This window comes from Electrophorus electricus, chromosome 15 (assembly GCF_013358815.1).
Source record: "Electrophorus electricus isolate fEleEle1 chromosome 15, fEleEle1.pri, whole genome shotgun sequence".
Classification (NCBI taxonomy): domain Eukaryota; kingdom Metazoa; phylum Chordata; class Actinopteri; order Gymnotiformes; family Gymnotidae; genus Electrophorus; species Electrophorus electricus.
This window is the reverse complement of record NC_049549.1, coordinates 7,129,768-7,148,796: the sequence shown is the minus strand read 5'-3', so window position 1 is coordinate 7,148,796 and position 19,029 is coordinate 7,129,768. Positions and strand designations below refer to the sequence as shown.

The window sequence follows — 19,029 nt, the reverse complement described above, 5'->3', positions numbered from 1 at the left end:
AATGTTTGATTTTATTGACCAACAAGCTTCAGTACTCAAATTATTATTGAATAAAGGATATAGCAAAGACAGCATGTGGAGGAAATGGTACACATTTAAAAAGTAGTGGGGCCATCCCAGTAAACATCTTTTAAAGTGAGACTGGAATGTTTTAAAGGACACTGGTCAAAGGCAGGAAAAAAAAAATTAAATGATCACAAACCAATTGGCAAGCTATTGCAAATTAAAATAAGTGAATTCTAATATAGCAATAAAGTTAAATCTCCATAAATGAGGAGATCTGCTCTATCTGTGCCTGGTTTCAGTCCTCAGCATTCTTTCATTCAAAGGTTCTCTACTAGCTGATGCTTTCTCTTTTGAATTCTCACCCTGTTTTCTTCCACCAAGTCCTTCACAATAAACTGCAATAAGTACCAACACAACAAAGCTGGATTTAACTAATGAAAGCAAAGAGAGGGGGCACTGGTAGCTCAGTGGTTAAGGTACTTGACTAGTACTCAGAAGGTTGTAGAAAACAATACACTTAGTTCAACATCTAGTAAAAAAATTCACACAAAATCACATTTACAATAGTGATTGATTAAAAGGATATATACAATTACAACTGGATGTAACAATTGTTTACATGGGTACTCAAATGCATATACCCAGTGGGAACAGGTTAGCCTTCTCCATTTAAAATATTTCTGAAAACGTACAAAGTTAAGCCACTGGATCACCTTACCTTGGTGATGATCACATCTCTGGTCTGACCAAGTTGATAACACCCATCAACACACTGGTCTTCTGCTCCTGGGTTCCATGCCTAGAGAGTATGAATATACTTTATGAATGTATTTGTGTGAATACATTTTGCTTTTTACTTGGGGGGGCGGGGGGTGAAGATAAACATCATATTTGCTTTATAAACAATAAGAATACATTTTTAAACTAAAATAATAGCATTGTAAAAAGGTGCCCAACATCTACAAAAGTGAAATTAATGCATTACATCATGGCATATAAATCATTACTGAATTTGTTATCATTTACATGGCATTGGTTTCCCTTAAGGTAGACATTTCCACAATCAGTCCTGTTCCTGGAGTTTCTCCACAATGCACATATCCTGCTTCTGACAGGATATGTGCACTGTGGAGAAACTCCAGGAACAGGACTGATTTTATATTATTATTATTATTATTATTATTATTATTTATATATAAATATAAATTATGCCACTCACGGGCTCCATTAGGAAGACTTGGGATGCAGCAGTAAGATTGAGCCCCACCCCTCCAGCTTTGAGGGACAGAAGCATAATAGTTGGGCTTCCAGGAGAAGTCTTCCAGATCCTGCATTGCTTTCACTCTGGCCTTCTGTTCCATTCAGCCTGGTGAAGGAGAAGCCACATTCCCTGTACAAACAAATGCAGAACTCAATCTACAAAACACAAACATGTATCAAATATTTCCTTCAAGGTTGTGTTACAAAATGATAAAACAAAGCTAATTGATACATTTCATATCTGCTTCTCGCTGTGTACACACACACACTATTGCCAAAAGTATTCACTTGCCTGCCTTTGCACACATATGAACTTGAGTGACATCCCAATCTTGAGCCATAGGGTTTAATATGATGTTGGACCACCCTTTGCAGCTACAACAGCTTCAACTCTTCTGGAAAGGTTTTCTACAAGGTTTGGGAGTGTGTTTCTGGGAATTTTTGACCATTCTTCCAGAACTGCATTCGTGAAATCAGACACTGATTTTGGACAAGGCCTAGCTCGGTCTTTGCTACAATTCATCCCAAAGGTGTTTTATCAGGTTGAAGTCAGGACCCTGTGCAGGCCAGTCAAGTTCTTCCACACCAAACTTGCTCATCCATGTCTTTATGGACCTTGCTTTGTGCACAGTCATGTTGGAACAGGAAGGGGCCATCCCCAAACTGTTCCCACTATGTTGGAAGCATGAAATTGTCCAAAATCACTTGGTATACTGAAGCATTAACCGTTCCTTTCACTGCATCCAAGGGGCTGAGCCCAACTTCTGAAAAACACCACACCATAATCCCCCATCCACTGAACTTTACACTTGACAATGCAAATAGATAAGTACTGTTCTCCTGGAAACCGCCAAACCCAGACTTGTCCATCAGATTGCCAGACAGAAGTGCGTTTCGCCACTCCAGAGAACACTCGTCCATTGCTCTAGAGTCCAGCGTGGGCATGCTTTACATCACTGCATCCGCTGCATTGCATTGCGCTTGGTGATGCAAGGCTTGGTTGGATACAGCTGCTCAGCCATAGAAACCCATTCTGTGAAGCTCTCTATGCACTGTTCTTGAGCTAATCTGAAGACCACCTGAAGTTTGACACTGCAAAAGTTTGGTGACCTCTGCGCTCTATACACCTCATCATCCACTGACACAACTGTGTCATACTATGTGGCCTAGCACTTCATGGCTGGGTCATTCCCAATCGTTTCCACTTTGTTATAACACCACAGACAGTTGACTGTTGAATATTTAGTATCAAGGCAATTTCTCGACTTGACTTGTTACACAGGTGGCATCCTATCACAGTACCATGCTGGAATTCACTGAGCTCCTGAGAGCAACCCATTCTTTCACAAGTGGTTGTAGAAGCAGCCTGCATGCCTAGGTGCTTGGTTTTATACATCTGCGGCCATGGAAGTGATTGGAACACCTGAATTCAATGATTTGGATGGGTGAGCAAATACTTTTGGCAATTGTGTGTATATACACACACACAAAGTTATATAAAAAAGTTACACACAAAAAGTAATGGGATAAAAACTAGTACAATTTGCACCAGCAAAACGCAGCAACTCAACACTGCATCATTTCCACAAGTAGATGGAAAACGTCTGGAGGGATGTTGAGTCATGCTGTCTACATAGCCACCCACAGCTCTGAGGTATCTGTAGGTGCAGATGGACCTCTACCACATCCCATAAATGCTCTGTCAGGCAAGTCTGCAGGCCATTCGTCAGAACTTTCCAGAATGCTCCTCAAACCAATTGTGCAATTCAGCTTGGGACTGATGGCACAGTCCATTATCCTGATTGAAAATCCCATCATTGTGGGAGTACATGAAGGGAATATAGCAGGCATTCAGCATTCTCCTGATGTTGGATTCATGAACATTAACTTTAGCTAATGTGAGAGGCCTTTAGTTGCTTAGACATTACCTCGGGTTTCTTTGTGAACTCATGAATTACTACATGCCTTGCTTTTGGTGTGATCATTGTTGGTCAGTCACTCCTGGGGAGGGTAATAATGGCCTTGGATTTCCTCCATTTGTACACAATCTGTGACTGGATTGGTGGACTCCAAACTCTTGAGATGATTTTTGTAACCTTTCCCAGTCAGACAAGCATCAACAACTCTTCTGAAATCCTCAGAATTGTTTTATTCCCCCCCCCCCGACATGGTAATTCCACAAGCTGCTAGAACCCTGTTCTTTAAATAAAAAAAAGGGTGCCCATTCACACCTGCTTGTCATCCCATTGAGTGACAACACCTGATTCAAATTTCATCTTCCAATATCTGATAATCCTATGGGTTCACATGCTTTTGCCACTCATATTTAATGTTATTCTCAATAAATAACAGTCCAATATTTTATCATTTGTCTGATTTGTTCATCTTCATCTACTTTTAGCGACAATCTAATGAAGTCAAATTTAAGCAGAAATATAGAAACTTCTAAAGGATTGACAACTTGCAAGCACCACTGTATTATATATAAAATTAATACTTTATCATGAGGCAATATAAAAATATCCCTGGATCTTTCCCTTCTTAAGCTTTGTCTATGGCATAGATATTAGGTTTGAAGGGTGATCCTACCACAGAGGCACTTAAAAGGGTTAGAAACTTGAACTGGGAGACCACCAGACACTTGATGGTGGAATATTCACTATGGAGTTTCAACAGATTGCTCATCAGGGCATCCACCTTGTAAAATAAGAGTTTAGTCATAACAAAGGTAATACCTTTACTAAAAGGTAAATGACTGCTTAAGTGAGCTCTATGGAATTAAAATTTGAATAAATCTGTTAACATTATAGTATTGATAGTTTAAGATATCAGTCACTATAAATAATCGATTATTTTGGAGATTACTAAAGATGAATAAAGATTACTTTGGCGCTAGAGTGCCATCTGTTCTTGCCATCCAAAGCCACAGTGCCAGTATCTTCTTGTTCCCCAGGACACTCCACCAGTTCTTTGGATCTGAGCACTGCAGATAGGACACCTTGCTTGCTCCTATAACAATACAGCAACACTTTCTGTAGGTTTATTCTTTTCTTCCCTTTCATATACTCAATCCACTTAATTTTATCACTTAAAAATAAAAAATAATAAATTGCATACATAGGCAAAATGGGATCCTTCACACATAGGCTTTAGAAGTTAGTAAGAAGGATTAATGAGAGACACTGGGAGAGAATGGGTACACACCTGGCCAGAGCTGATGACCTCACAGATACAGGGTCTACAGAAGACGTGGGCACAGTACGTGATAAGTGTGCCATATGTCTGGATTCTCTGCACCACCCTGTCATCTGAGCCAAAGCTCATAACCACAGTGATCTTACTGATGAGTCTGTCCTGTAGCTCACTGGGAGAGCCAGTATCTCCTGACCAAAGAGAAAACAGGTTCAAGACACCATGCCCCTCAATAGACACTTCACTTCTCCCCCCCCACCAAAGAGCAGATGCACCGAGATGTACTTGTGTGTATGTCTCTACCTCCTCATTTACATATTATCCAGCATTCTTGTAGAGCTGAAATGTTTCTTTACTCACCATGGTGAAGTTCTAACTTTATAAGAACTTTATAAGGAATCAGTCTGTGAGAGCAGACTGAGTCCTTTTACCAGAGCCTGCAGGTTCCTTACCATTCAAACATAAAAAGCAACAAATTTTGCTCAGTCAGTGACAAGTGTGAAATTCACCTTCAGGAATTACCCAGTGCTGTCCCATGAAAATTCTGTCCAGCCGGGGGTGGGGGGTGAAAATATAGACAACTGTACATCATTAATATCATCTGTCATTAATATCAGCTGTATTATTGTGATTGTTTTAACTTCTCACAAAGCATCAGGCTCCCTGGGACAAAGATGCTGCACCATCCACTGGACAAAATCTTTCTGGGCAGCTTTACAGTTTGTGAGTGGAACAATATTGCCTGTACTTGAGCCCAGCTTTGTCTTCCATGGTCACAGGCCTCTGAATGACTCTGGTCCACCATTCCCTCACATCAAATGGCTGTAGCTTTAGGAAAGCAATGAGCATCCACACATCATTTAAACAGTACTTAACGGGTGTTCCTGAAGGCCAAATGGAAGATGTTAGGTGTAGAAACCCCCCTCCCCCCTTGCTTCGCTGGGTTCTGACTTCAAATAATACCCATTTGTTAATCTATAATATTCACCACAATCGGTGATACAAATCACTCAATTTACTAACAAAGAAAAATTTAACCGTAAAAAGAGAAGGCTTACAAATAGCCATGTTCACATTCACTTATCAGAGCCAAGAGTGTACATTTTTACAACTAGTTTTAGATGAAAAAAGCTTGCGATAAGAGCATAAAGTATTCTCACCAAACAGGATCCATCTTCTCTCAGGCTTTTAGGTCCAGTGCAGCCTTGCTCTGCAGAGCATTTGGGTTCCTGATTATGTAATCTTCATCCAACACCACCCTCAGCCAGCTTACTTTGTGCAGTGGACCGTTTGCTTTGTTCTAGGTCACCATTTGGCCCCAACTAGTCAAAGAATTTGCAATGAGCCAATAAATGTTATGGCAGGCATTTTGCCAATGAATTGCTGATAGGGCTGTCTAAATGCACTCACTCCACAATCTGAGAACAGCATATTGTAGGTTGTGAGGACAATATCCTGTCCAGACAGGAAATTACCCTTGAGCAGCCATTGAGGACCCCAGTATAAGTAAACTTTCAGATTGACATCGTCCCAAACATGCTGCTCAAACTGGTCCTACAGCAGCAAAGATAAGACTAAACTTCCGCACTACAAATGAAAATGACACTGCATCTTGCTTCCTGTGTTAATACACACCAGCCAGTTGCTGATCAAAGAGAGAGGACACACAATCACTGACTCTGGCTGTAGAACTCGCCCCAGGATCAGTTTCATCACTGCCTGCAATGAACACATGTAACATTGGAACAAAAACAAAGGCCTTTTGTCCATTCTGCTGTACTAAAGCTACAGAAAAATATCATTCATTGAAGTAGAGAAGACACATATTGCCTGGACATTAAACTAGCTTATTTTTATCTATGATCTCTGCAGTTTGTTGAAAGTGAAATTGTATATCATTGATACTAGACACATTTAATGCTTCTAAGTTAGCTAATATAATTAAGCTACAACAACCGTAACAATCAAAGTGTAACAAAAACGTTTGAAACCTTTTGCATCTGGCTTCTTTTTGGACAAAGATTTAGAACCAGGATTTGGTGCTTCCTTAAACTGTGACGGTATCGGCACCGAGGGAGCAAAAGGCGTGGCTGAAAGAAGATGCTCTTTATTATCCATAACCAAAAACGCAGATAAGTAACGACCGAAAGAAAACAAAAGGCGAATGAACGCGACGTATTAGTCAGTCTTGTTACTTCAATAAGTAGTCAGCTAATGTGCAGCACTGTCCTGGGGGACCTGAGTCAAAATAGTAAGGGAGAGAAACAAAGATCAGGTGAGCGATTAGTCGCTAGGTGATTGAGAGCGGGGCAGGTGTTTGTTGTGATCCCGAGCAGGAGTGGGCGTGTCCCTCCTGCTGGAGGACCAGCCAACCGTGACAGACATGACAGGCAAATAACCACCACCTGGTTGAGATGAATAAAGCTTTGATAAACTGATATTGTAGTACAACTCATTTTAGCAGGTTGTTTCATATATAAACATTTGGTCAATTTACCTTCTTTAAACAAAATAAAATACTAGTACTTTTATTCTTTGCTTTACTGTGTTTCTGTAACTGCTAGCATTCTTACACATTTTTCCAGGGGCAAAGGTTTTCTGTTGTAGAAATTGGAAACTATCAGTGCAATGGTTGTTAGGGTTTAGTCCTGAAATAATAAACATACTACTCAAACTCTAAAAAATAATATAGCAATTGCATTTAACATCAATATTCAAAATATGCTGTCAAATCAAGTGTATAAAAACTATGTATAACCCACCATTCCTATGTCTTCAGCCAAAATCCTCCCCCCAGGGACCCTCTGTGGCCTTTCTTTCAGCAAAGTTCATAAGCATGTTAAAATACAGTTCACTCTTCTGCTCACAGAATGGGGGAAGGTCTTTGTTGTTCTCCCAGGAAGCCATCCGGCACAGTGCCTGCCTCTGGTTTGTCATCAGAGGGGTACGTACTGCTTGCATACGGATGGACCAGCAAACATAGATACACTAATGGCTGGACAGAAGGCATTATGAAAAAGTTGATAATGCAGTTACTCTCCGGGTGTCAACTTACCTCAGCTGGATCCATCTCACGCGTTGTACACTCAAATTATCAAATAACTTGTTAAAAGTATTTTTCAACTGTTAGAAATGGGAAAGAATAAGAAAAAAGATGGCTAAATGATATCACATTTCTCAGAAAAAAAAAAAAAAGATTTTGCAATATATTGCTTAACTAATGCCCTTCACATTTCACCTCCTCATTCATCAAAGGAATGGCAGTTATCTTGACCAAGCAAACCCACTGAATGTCTACCCCATGACATTTGTGATGTACTAGCTATGAAAAAAGACCTCATATCACACAGTGAATTTTGCACATAACTGAACAAATAGTTTTGCCTCTGTATTCCATCTAATTGCACTTGAAGTAAAAATAGAAGACTATGAATGTGCATACTATGAGCTTTAATATTCATCTGAATTTGGTGAATGAGGTTTACACAACTGGACAACTGATTTTTGAGAAAGGGAAATAACTGGTCTACCTTTTGGTGTGGTACTTAGTCTGTAGCCATGACATTTCATGTGACTGTGTACAGATTCTCCGTTCCCTTCTCTACCCCAGAATGTAAGGTTCACACACATGGAGAATTTATTAGTCTGTCCAAAAAGCACCACCCTATTGAGATATTACAGAAGGGCAAAAACAATGAAATTACAACAGCACTGGAAAAGTTTGTGTGGTTACACACCTGTACTATCTACAACTGAAAAATTAAATCACATTTAGATTTTTTTCCAAATCCACATATAATCTGGAGCAAATTAAATGCTGGCCTCCAAACTATGGACATTCTGCTGAAAATGAAATATTCATATAAAAATAACAGAAACACTTGACACCAAATAAATATATGCAACAAACCGAGATTTTCTCACTGCACTAATAAATGAAGACCACACAGTCACAATGTATAAGCTATTAACTTTGAAAAGATAGACTGGAGTCATTGAATGGAAAGGACATAGTTACTTGGTAATTTGTTTTTTAATGTATGTTTTATTCATTTAAAATAGGGCTTGAGATAGGGTGATGTTGTAACAAGTGAAACAAGTACATTTACATTTACGACATTTATAAGACGCCCTTATCCAGAGCAACTTACAAAAGTGCTTTGTCATTTACTCATAGAATATATTCAAGTACAGTATAGTAGGTTAGAATTAAACATACCAATGAACTAGAATACTGTAGAATACAGGGATGAATGCTGATAGCTAGAAGTGCAAAATACATAAGGTCTATCTTAAAAAATGATAAGTGCTATAAACAATAAGTGCTAGAGTTTGTTAAAAAGCATAAATAGTGCCCTACAATAAGTACTAAATTAGTCAGTCAATATGGGAGCAGTGTCAGTTGTCCTTTAAATATTCTGCAAATAGACGGGTCTTCAGTCTGTGTTAGAAGACTGTAAGGGACTCTGCTGTCTGGACAGCAAGTGAGAGTTAATTCCACCATTTTGGAGCCAGGACAGAAAATAGTCTCGATGCTTGTCGTCCATGAGACAGACCTGAAGCAAGGTATTTCAAGCCAAGCCGTACTTGAGGTTCGAAGTACTTGGAGGTACAGATCGGGCTTTGACCATTGACCTCATGTATGAAGGGACTGGTCCATTTTTGGATTTGTAGGCAAGCAGCAAGGTTTTAAATCTGATGCATGCAGCTACAGGGAGCCAATGAAGGGAGCGCAGCAGTGGAGTAACATGTGTGAACTTCAGAAGATTGAAGACCAGTTGTGCTGCTGCATTCTGGACAAGTTGTAGAGGTTTGATGGCTCTTAGAGGAAGACCAGCAAGTAGCGAGTTGCAGTAGTCTAGCTTTGAGATCACAAGAGACTGCACAAGCACCTGGGTAGCTTCCTGCAAAAGAAAGGGTTGAATCCCTTGTATGTTACAAAGGAGGAATTTGCAAGACCGGGTTAGATTAGAAACATGAGTTGAGAAAGACAACTGGTTGTCCAAAGTTACGCCCAAGCTATGGGCAGCTTCGGATAGTGATACCAGGGAGTTCTCAAAGGAAACAGTGAGGTCATGATAAGGGTTGGGAGTACCTTGGATGAACAGAAGCTCAATTTTACTGTGGTTGAGCTTCAAGTGGTAGGCTGTCATCCATGATGCAATGTCAGTCAAGCATGCCGAGATATGTCTGGAGACCTGCGTGTCAGAGGGTGGAAAAGAAAGAAATAATTGAGTGTCATTGGCATAGCAGTGGTAGGAGAAACCATGAGAAGATATTACATCACCAAGAGAACGAGTATACAAAAGGAAGAGAAGGGGCCCCAATACTGCACCTTGTGGAACACCAGTGGAGAGTCTACACGGTTTGGATGTGGATCCTCTCCATGTCACCTGATAGGACCGTCCATCCAGATAGGACTGAAAACATCTCCAAACAGAGCCAGTCACACCAAGCCCAGAAAGAACAGAGAGAAGAATGTTGTGGTTCACTGTGTCAAAGGCTGCTGAAAGGTCTAGAAGAATCAAAACAGTTGACTGTTTGGCAGCTTTAGCGGCATGAAGTTTCTCAGTCACTGCTATGAGGGCCATTTCTGTAGAATGTGCCAGTTTGTAGCCAGACTGATTGGGATCATGCAGCTGGTTCTGGGTGAGAAAAAGAGACAATTGATTATAAACTGCTCGTTCAAGGGCTTTTGAGAGGAAAGAGAGAAGTGATACCGGTCTGTAGTTGGTAACGCTGGAGCTGTCAAGTGTGGCCTTCTTAAGGATTGGTACCACCCTAGCAGTTTTGAATGCAGTAGGCACATATCCAGAAGATAAGGAGTTGTTGATGATGACAGAGATGAAAGGAAGCAAATCTCTTGCGATTGTCTGGAACAGAGCAGAAGGAATTGGATCCAGCGGACATGTAGTCAGATCACTGGAAGTCAGGAGTTGAATAATTTCATCTGTGGAGAAAGGAGAAAAAGAAGTCAGAGAGTTGGATGTTGGGGAATGCATGTTGGTTGGAGGGGTGGGAACAGAGGAAAAGGACTGGTGGATTGCTGCAACCTTCTCCTCAAAGAACATGATAAAATCCTCCAGAGTAAGAGATGAGGAAGGAGGGAGAGGGGGAGGATTAAGGAGAGAAGAAAAAATAGTGAAAAGCTTGTGTGGATCAGATGATGATGATTTGAATTTCTCTCTGTAGTAGGATGACTTTGCAGATGTTACTTCCAATGAGAACTTGGAAAGGAGAGACTTGTATGAGCTAAGGTCTGAATCTACGTGAGATTTCCTCCACCAGCTCTCTGCAGTCCTTAGTTCTCTCCTGTGGCAGCAAAGTGTTTCTGTTAGCCAGGGGGCAGGTGGGGAGGACTTAGCGGGTCTAGAGGAGAGAGGGTACAGAAGATTCATTGATGAGGAGAGTGTAGAAATGAAAGTATTTGTAACTCTATCCAAAGAAAGAGAGGATAGAGAGTCAGGGTGAGGAAGGGTGGACAAAATAGTAGAAGGGAAGAGGGAGTTATGGAGTGCAGATTGTGACAGAGGAAGGAGGAACATGTTGGAGAGGACTGGATGGAAAGAGAAGGAAGGGAGAGAGAGAAGGATAGAAAGTGATGGTCCAAAAGGTGGAGGGGGGTGACTGCGATGTCTGATGTTGTGGTGGTACGAGTGAAGATCAGGTCCAGAACGTTGCCCGTTTTGTGAGTCGGAGGAGAGTGGTTGAGGGTGAGGTCAAATGCTGTCAACAGCGGAAGGATGCAGGAGGAATGCTGCTTGTCTGATGGAGAATGAGTGGATTTCCTTCAATGGGGAAATGACTCAGAAGGATGTCGAGCTCATCAATGAAGTGATCTAGGGAACCTGGAGGGTGGTAGATGACAATGATAAGAAGTTTGGTGGGGAAAGACACTGTAATGGCATGAAATTCAAAAGAGGAGATGGAAAGTGTAGAGAAGGAAAGTGTAGTGAAACGCCACTCTCAAGACATTAGTAAACCTGTGCCACTACCCCTGCCAAGATGCCTCGGAGAATGAGTAAATGAAAAGGCAGAGGACAGGGCAGCCGGAGTCGCCGGGTTCTCAGGGGTGATCCATGTTTCTGTCAGAGCCACGAAGTGTAGGAAGTGGAGGGATGCTAATGCTGAGATGAAGTCAGCCTGCTGGACAGCATATTGGTAGTTCCAGAGCCCTCCTGCCACCACGATATGTGATGGTGTGAAGCACTGTGAGTCAGTGAGGTTGCTGAGATTGCGACATTTATGATTGTGTCGAGGAGATCTGTGGGATATGTGGACAGGAATTGTAAAGCACATTTCAGATGCTTGATATGTGGATGTATGAGATAAAGGATTGAGATAATATGAGAAGATACTTAGCTGAGTTTGTCACTCAGCTAAGTACACCTGTAGGTGAGATGTAGATGAACTGATTGAGAACACCACCAAACCTCCTCCAGATGTTGATAGAACAAAAAAATCACCACCTGTTTAAAAAGACTGAAATATAGAGGCCACTGTAAAGAGACACAAATTGGACTGCACATACCATGTCATCAACCACGGTTTAAGCATGAGAGGCGTGTCTGAATAATGTAGTCTGAATTTCATTTGAGATCATTTGTCCTCTTGGGTAAAGCCTTCCTCCTGCTCGTCCACATTTGTTACCTCTATCCTCTCCTCTTCCATTCCCATTTTTTCTCTACTTTTTCCCAATGTTAGAGCAGTGAGCAGTACAGCTCTCTTAATGCTAATGTTCAAAAGACATGAAATTTAATTATTCACAAGCCCATGCCAGTGTGCTGGTCAAATAAACTGCCAGCTTGTTGTCCATAATATAAGCCATTGGGGCTGCCAGCTCTCTCTTTATATGTCTAACTTGTGTCCCATACATTTGACACCATCACTGCATTTCGGTCATAGGGATTCTGGGGCTGCCTCACCAGTGACACCATTTTCTAGATCAGCCGCATGCAGTAGCAAACTGGATAAATGTCTGTTGCAATGATGTATAGTATTGTAGGCCTTCGAATGCTTCCAAAATGCACTTTCTCCTCCATCTCCAAGTCTTGCTCGGTGCAAGAACCTCCTGTGAAGTTAATGATCTCCTGCAAGAGCGGGTCCATGGGCTTAGCATCAAGGAAGTTGATGAAAGCAAATGGTGCTCCACCAAATCTCCCACCTGCTGACTTGCATGTTGTTCCTGTGAATGCACTCACAAAGCACATAGCTAGACAGCTCCTCTCTATCACACATTGTTAACATTTAGGCCTAGTCTATAGCTATGCAGCTAGTTAGCTACCGCGAGTCAAATGTTGTGTTGCTCTTTGACGTCTGAAACCAAACCATTAAGAAGCCACAATTACTGGGTCTGTTTAACCTACCTATCTAGCATAGCTAAGCAAACTTACAACTAAGCAACTAAGTATAGCTTATCTGCTTATTTAGCTATAGTTATCTAGCCAGATAGATACCTGGATTTCCTATTTTTAACTAAGTGGCAGATTGTCGCCTCGAAGTTGTATTAAACCAGTGTCTCTAGTTAAACCCTTTTGCTAACTTGCGAGCAGGAATTAACCAGAGCACTCCCTTCTTTACGGTGGCCGTAAATACTCATTGCGCTGCAAATGAAAAGAGGCGCTGCAACTACAGTACACAACATATTCATCAAAATGACAACACAAATTCTTTTGGAGTAATAGAGAAATAATAATGTAAAAAAAATCATACTGTGAAAAATTCGCAGTAATTTAAATTGTGCTTGCTTATTGACCATGCTATTAAGCTTGCTTGCGCAACACTGAACATTTCACTGGGATTCTGTTTATGCTGTAATTGCTCATTAATATGAGGTTCAAGCCACCATGATTTTAAAAAAGTAGTGTGAAATAAAATTTTAATAAGATTTTTAACCAATTTATTTTAAATATATTAAGATAGAGAAATCTAAAAGGTAAATCTAGACCTCTTGTCGGAGGCTTTTGGTGGCTGGGTTTGCCTCTGGGCCTCCTTCCAGTGGGACATACCTGTAGCTATAGTGAGAGCCAACCAGGGAGCATCTTAATATTCCCAAACCATTTCAAGTGGCTCCACTCAATCTTGAGCAGCAGTGTCTAATCCAAGGCCTTCCTGGATTGCAGAGCTCTGCATCCTTGCATGGCGTGAGTGTCTAGCAACTCTGCAGAGAAACCTAATTTCTGCTGTATGTGTAACAAGCCTGCAACAAAAGGAAGCAAGTGTGAATGACGGTAGATCAACTTATTGCAGAAAACAAGGCCGACAGGGGCAAATAGGGATATAAAGGGCTGGAGAAAGAGTAAATGCCAAAAAATGTAACTAATTAATTTTAAAAAATAATAAATAAAAAAATTGAGGAAAATAAAGCTCAGAAACAGGCAAAGGAGACTTTGTAGTGAGTCTTTTAAAGGATTCAGTTAATATCCTTCAGATGTATGAGGTGGAATGGCATGTAATCAGTAAATTGGTGGGCCAGAATGAAGAAACCCGCTAGTGGACATAGCAGGGGGCATTACAATTTGCTTATGTGATTTTATTCTTTCAGTCACCATCCATATCTAGTTTCCATAGGTGAGGATGGGGACATAGATTGACCAGTACACAGAGATGTTTGTCCTAGGACTAAACATCTGTTTCACCACCAACAACTAATTCTGAGAATGCAACACTGTTGCTGCTGACCCAATCCATTTGTCAATATTAGGTTTTCTTTTTTCATTACTCATGAAATGAAATACTAAAAGTCCCCCATATAGGGGTAGCTTTCTCCCTTCATTGGAATGGAGTATTTCATTCTTTTCCAAGAGAGTACTATAACTTCAGACTAAGAGGTGCTGGTTTTCATCCCTGCTATTTCATGTTCGGCCCTGAAGCACTCAATTGTGTGCTCAAGAGCCACCTTAGAGGCTGCTAAGATAACAATATTTCTAAATAATAGAAATGGTTCCTCTAGCCAACCATACTGGACACAAACAACATTATATTTTGTATTTTGTCCTGTTCAATTCACATTCAGGCAGAATGTTTTTTCTTTTGTAATTCCACGATTTGGCAGGAAGACACTCTAACATGTATGTGAATTGATATCAACTATTTAGTCTCTATGGGGCCCCATTTCTCACTTACCCATAACACGTTACCATGTTACATGTTACCATGTTAGAGAGAATTGTAAGAAAGTATATAGCACTTCTGTTATGTTACTGTTATTTTGCTGTATTACCATTGAATTGATGCTGTAATTTTCATTGGGTAGTAGACTGTGCATGCCCAGCATAAGTCTAAATCATCTAAGATAAGAGGATTACCATGCTTGGTCGACTTCAATAACTATCATCAATTTGTGTACATCAATCGGATTAAAAGTAAGTTCATCAGTGATTGTATTATGGTACCAGATTTTATAGAGATTGTATTTCGCATAAGAAATGCTGTGAGTTTATAATCCTTTGATGGCCTGTAGTTAAATGCTAAATCAATCAATAAACCTACGGCTGGCTAAATATCTCTCTGAGCCCTGTTCTCTGACCAGAGCCTCCAGTTTCCAAGACCCACCAAGCTGGCACCAACTAGAGTACTAACTCTGCTTCAAGAATGCTGCAGTATTTTTTGATAATGTAAATATAATGTAATGCCTAATATAAATATTATTGCTTTATTCTTAGGTTACAGGTTCACCTGTAACCTAAGAATAAAGTACTCATGGCCATTAATATATGAGAGAAGTTTGGTGTTCCTGTCATTGTTTTAGTACATTAACCCATGTGAAGCTTTTTTCATGTTAAGCATTTTAGAATGTCCCCTGAGGGACATTTTTTTTGCTTCCTTTAAAAAGAATATAAGAGGTGTAGCTGCCTATTGTGATTAAAACCTGTTGCCACACATGGACAAATTGTTAATATACTAATGCAAATGTTCAAGAAATGAAAATTGCAAATAAAAATACTGCAATACAGAACATTTAAAATAATCTTTTTGCGTCAGGCAATGTGTTGATATGTGGGGGTTTTTTTTTCCGTTTCACGGCAACTGTAAAAATCACTCATTGACCATGTATGTTAAATAATCAAAGAGTTTTCATCATAGAAAACAGAAAGCAGCATCTGTTTGCACAGAATATTTCAGCCACTCCTGTGTGTTGTATCATGATGCTATAAATGTGTTAAACTTGGTGAAACTACTTTTGTGACATTACTAGATAATAACAGTATACAGAATATGATTGAGTCTCCTTTTAATGGTGAGTGGTAAGGAGGCGGAAACGTGCGGAGAAGAGCAAGATTTATTAGGGGCAAATGCAGAGTCATAGTCTTTATAACAGTCCAGGGTCATTGAGCCAATACAGAGAGTATGAGGATAAATGATACATTGATAGCCCCTGAAGGAAGCAGCAACCCACCTGTATGTAAATGGGCAGAAATGTAAATGGAATATCGTATGTCTCTGTTTATGGCCAATTAGTTATGTTTCTTTGTCTCTGATGACCAATGAAAGGTGACAACACGTTAGGACCTTTAAAATTTATGTACGAAGTGCCTTCTTTGGCGATGGTTTATGCTGAATAAATACATGCTCCCCAGCAGTGAGGGCTAAAACTTTACCAAGACATGGTGTGTTTCTTGATCAAGGCTGAAGAACACTAATTTCCACACATTATCCTCAGCATTTCTGATTTCGACTTTCTTCTACCCTTGGACTCAAGCTGACGGAGCCCAACATCACTGGTCTCGAGTGAATAGGGTAGGTGTCAGACAGAGCGGCTGAAGCAGAAGTGTGGCCAAAGAGGGGGCCTACGTGCTAGGATAAAGGCTAGGGCTGTGTGACCACTGCTACCTTCCTTACTGCTAGCAGATCCCTTAAAAATAAGATGGATGAGTTGAGGACTTGGATTGCAACCCAATGTGTATGTTTGTTTTCATGGAAACATAGCTCTCAGGAACACCAGACTCAGTTATCCAGCTTCCTACAATGTCTACCAAATGGACTGCACAGCAACATCAGAGAACAGAGGTAGGGGAGTCTGTATCTATGTTAACAAGAACTGGTGTTTGGATGTGTAGACTTTCGAGACACACTGTTCAGATGACACAGAAGTGTTGACTGTGACTGTAGACCCTTTTATCTGCCATGGGAGTACATTAATATGTCGTTCACATTTTGTATGACTGAATAAAACTTGAGGGTTTGAGGGCAATTGAGCATTAAGGGCTTGCTCAGAGGCGCAACAGTGATCATTAGAAGAGCCCACAACATCTTCTCTTCATGGACAGTGCACACGCCCAACACAGCCTCTTCAAACTCCTTCCATCAGCAAGATGATAAAGCAGTGTGAAGTCCAGAACAGCAACAATAATAAACAGCTTTTATCAACAAGCTATCAAGCTTGTGTATGACTTCTAATCATTTCCTACCTCCAACTCCCACTGCTGTCATTACCCACATACAGTGAGGGTTGGACAACACACATTCATAGATAGTAACTACCACTCCAGTGACTGAACATGCAATATTGCACACTAAATATTACACATTACACTTTATGATGACTCTATTACTGCTCTCTATTCATTGCAGTACCAAGTACTGTTAAGTCTTACTGGCCTCCTATAATCAATATGGATGGCATAACCCTAGTCTTGTTCAATATTTGCACTACAACTAGTCATACACATCTTATTTCTTTTTACAAATTTCTGCATAAATATAAATTTTTTATATAAATCTTTATACAAACTTGTATCTCACTGATGACAGGAGACTAGCAAAGTAAGAATTTCATTGTATGGTATGACTACCCAATTTACCATGCTTATGACAGACAAATCTTGAATACACAGAGCCAGGAAGAAAAAAAATAAGGCATAGAAGTCATGGTTGTGTTTCTATGCCATTAGTTCACAACAAAGTGCTGATTAGCCTCTTCATTTTGGAATTTTTTGTAGAACTTATACTTTTCCCATCCCCTTCATATCAGTTGATATACTTCTACATTATAGTAAGAATGAAAATGGTTTGAACATTTTCCACTGTGCAGCATGCTTTCTATGCATGTTTATCTGGGATTTTCTATGGTGAGTTGTAATGAGGATATAGTACATTCTAAGTGATATGATGTGTTACTGAACACTCAAGGATTACTATACTATGTCAGTTTCTTTATGTTGTAGTGAAAGTGAAATCATAAACACATGAACACTTGCTTTATTCTGATAAACACAAACATCTTACAGAGTATTAACATAATTTTTAAAATCACTTTAAATTAGGTGAAACTCCAATATCCAATGTGAAAATATCAGTGAGGCCAAGCCGCTCATCCATGAGCAGGAAGGCAAGCACAGCGCTGAAGACCGTCGTAGTAGCCCGCCACATGATATTGCCATTGCTGAGTGGCACAATGGTGAAAGAGGTATACGCACATGTGATGGAGATGACATTACACACACCATAGAAGAAGATCTGTAGTCTGTAACCACTAAGACCAAATGGTGCCTCCTGGTAGTAGATTACAGCCACAACTAACAGCACCTGGATGACCGAACGTATGAAGAGCAGCTCCAGCGAAGGAACTCTGGAGCGGTCAGAGGCCAGCTGTGTGATAAAAGCCACACAGCCATGGGCCAGTGCTGCTCCAAACAAGGCAGCCATTGTCAACTGTGAGGTGAACACAGATGCCTCACCAAATCTCTGCAGCTGACCTCCAACCCCCTTGCCTTTCTGCCCTCCACTGGGTTTTGACTGACCTTCCACGGCTGCAAAAATGTCCTTGATTTGTTTACTTTCAGTCAGCCACTTTCGATCTGATGTCTCATCAACAAATGATCTGAAATCCTCGAAAGACGGAGCATCTTCATATCCATTGTCATCAGGCTTGGGCAAATCGGTGGAGTATTTTACTGTCACTGTGTTTGGATGGATTTTTACTTTTTTCTTTGAACCAAGCAGATGTTTCGTTGCAGACTCATCCATCTTCTTCCTCCAGCTGTAAAATTTTGCTCACGATGAGCAAAATTTGGGGAGGCAGGATTTCCACTTTCGTCATTTAATCAGTTTCCTCCCATCTAGTAGATGATAATGAGATCTGTATGTGTAATCTGATATTTCAGAAAATGTATTTAGAAGCACACATTCTATTTAGAAAAATAACTTGTCTTTTTATATTTTTGCTTCACACAACCAGCCATTTGTTACCACAGATTATTTACCCACAGAATGTGTTTTTTTTCCCCTTTGGTAAACCACTTGTATCATAAACCTGTTCTTGGAATTATGCAGACCTGACCCAATTACATGGATTCACTGTATATGATTTCTGTAAAGCTTCAGTGTGAAAACATGTGTTGTAAAAAGAGCTATATAAATACATTTGAATTGAATTAAATGTTTTTCCTTCTCTATAAGAGATTACTGGAGGCTCCTTAAAAATAAATGCAGTCTCTGCATTATCTTGGAAGATTCTGAAATGCTGAAATATAGTTTTAGCCCCTGTTTTGTTTGTATACTGAAAGTGAGCACCAAAGAAAATCTTGTTGTCTTTACAGTAGATACAGTAGAATATGAACACATTCATAT

General features: G+C 40.2%; 2 protein-coding genes across 2 annotated transcripts; both read right to left on the bottom strand.

The window, feature by feature from the left end:
* Positions 1 to 26: 26 nt before the first annotated feature.
* hltf (helicase-like transcription factor) lies at positions 27 to 12,395 on the bottom strand. Its single transcript, XM_035534361.1, is given in 21 exon segments — positions 27 to 401; positions 725 to 805; positions 1,226 to 1,334; positions 2,224 to 2,345; positions 3,856 to 3,963; positions 4,152 to 4,236; positions 4,238 to 4,275; positions 4,471 to 4,649; positions 4,877 to 4,905; positions 5,207 to 5,342; positions 5,619 to 5,640; positions 5,642 to 5,758; positions 5,869 to 6,012; positions 6,094 to 6,177; positions 7,032 to 7,106; positions 7,221 to 7,278; positions 7,280 to 7,409; positions 7,510 to 7,542; positions 7,545 to 7,581; positions 12,257 to 12,332; positions 12,334 to 12,395. Coding segments are annotated over 21 exon segments (1,803 nt in total). The 3' UTR covers positions 27 to 323.
* Positions 12,396 to 17,709: 5,314 nt separating this feature from the next.
* On the bottom strand, positions 17,710 to 18,429 carry slc35g2a (solute carrier family 35 member G2a). Its single transcript, XM_027008576.2, has one exon. It carries the CDS (start codon positions 18,424 to 18,426, stop codon positions 17,710 to 17,712), a length of 717 nt encoding a protein of 238 aa, XP_026864377.2. The 5' UTR covers positions 18,427 to 18,429.
* Between the last annotated feature and the right edge of the window lie 600 nt (positions 18,430 to 19,029).

Excerpts from the sequence above, each read along its gene's own strand:
- slc35g2a (XM_027008576.2), bottom strand. The coding sequence starts at position 18,426 with ATGGATGAGTCTGCAACGAAACATCTGCTTGGTTCAAAGAAAAAAGTA.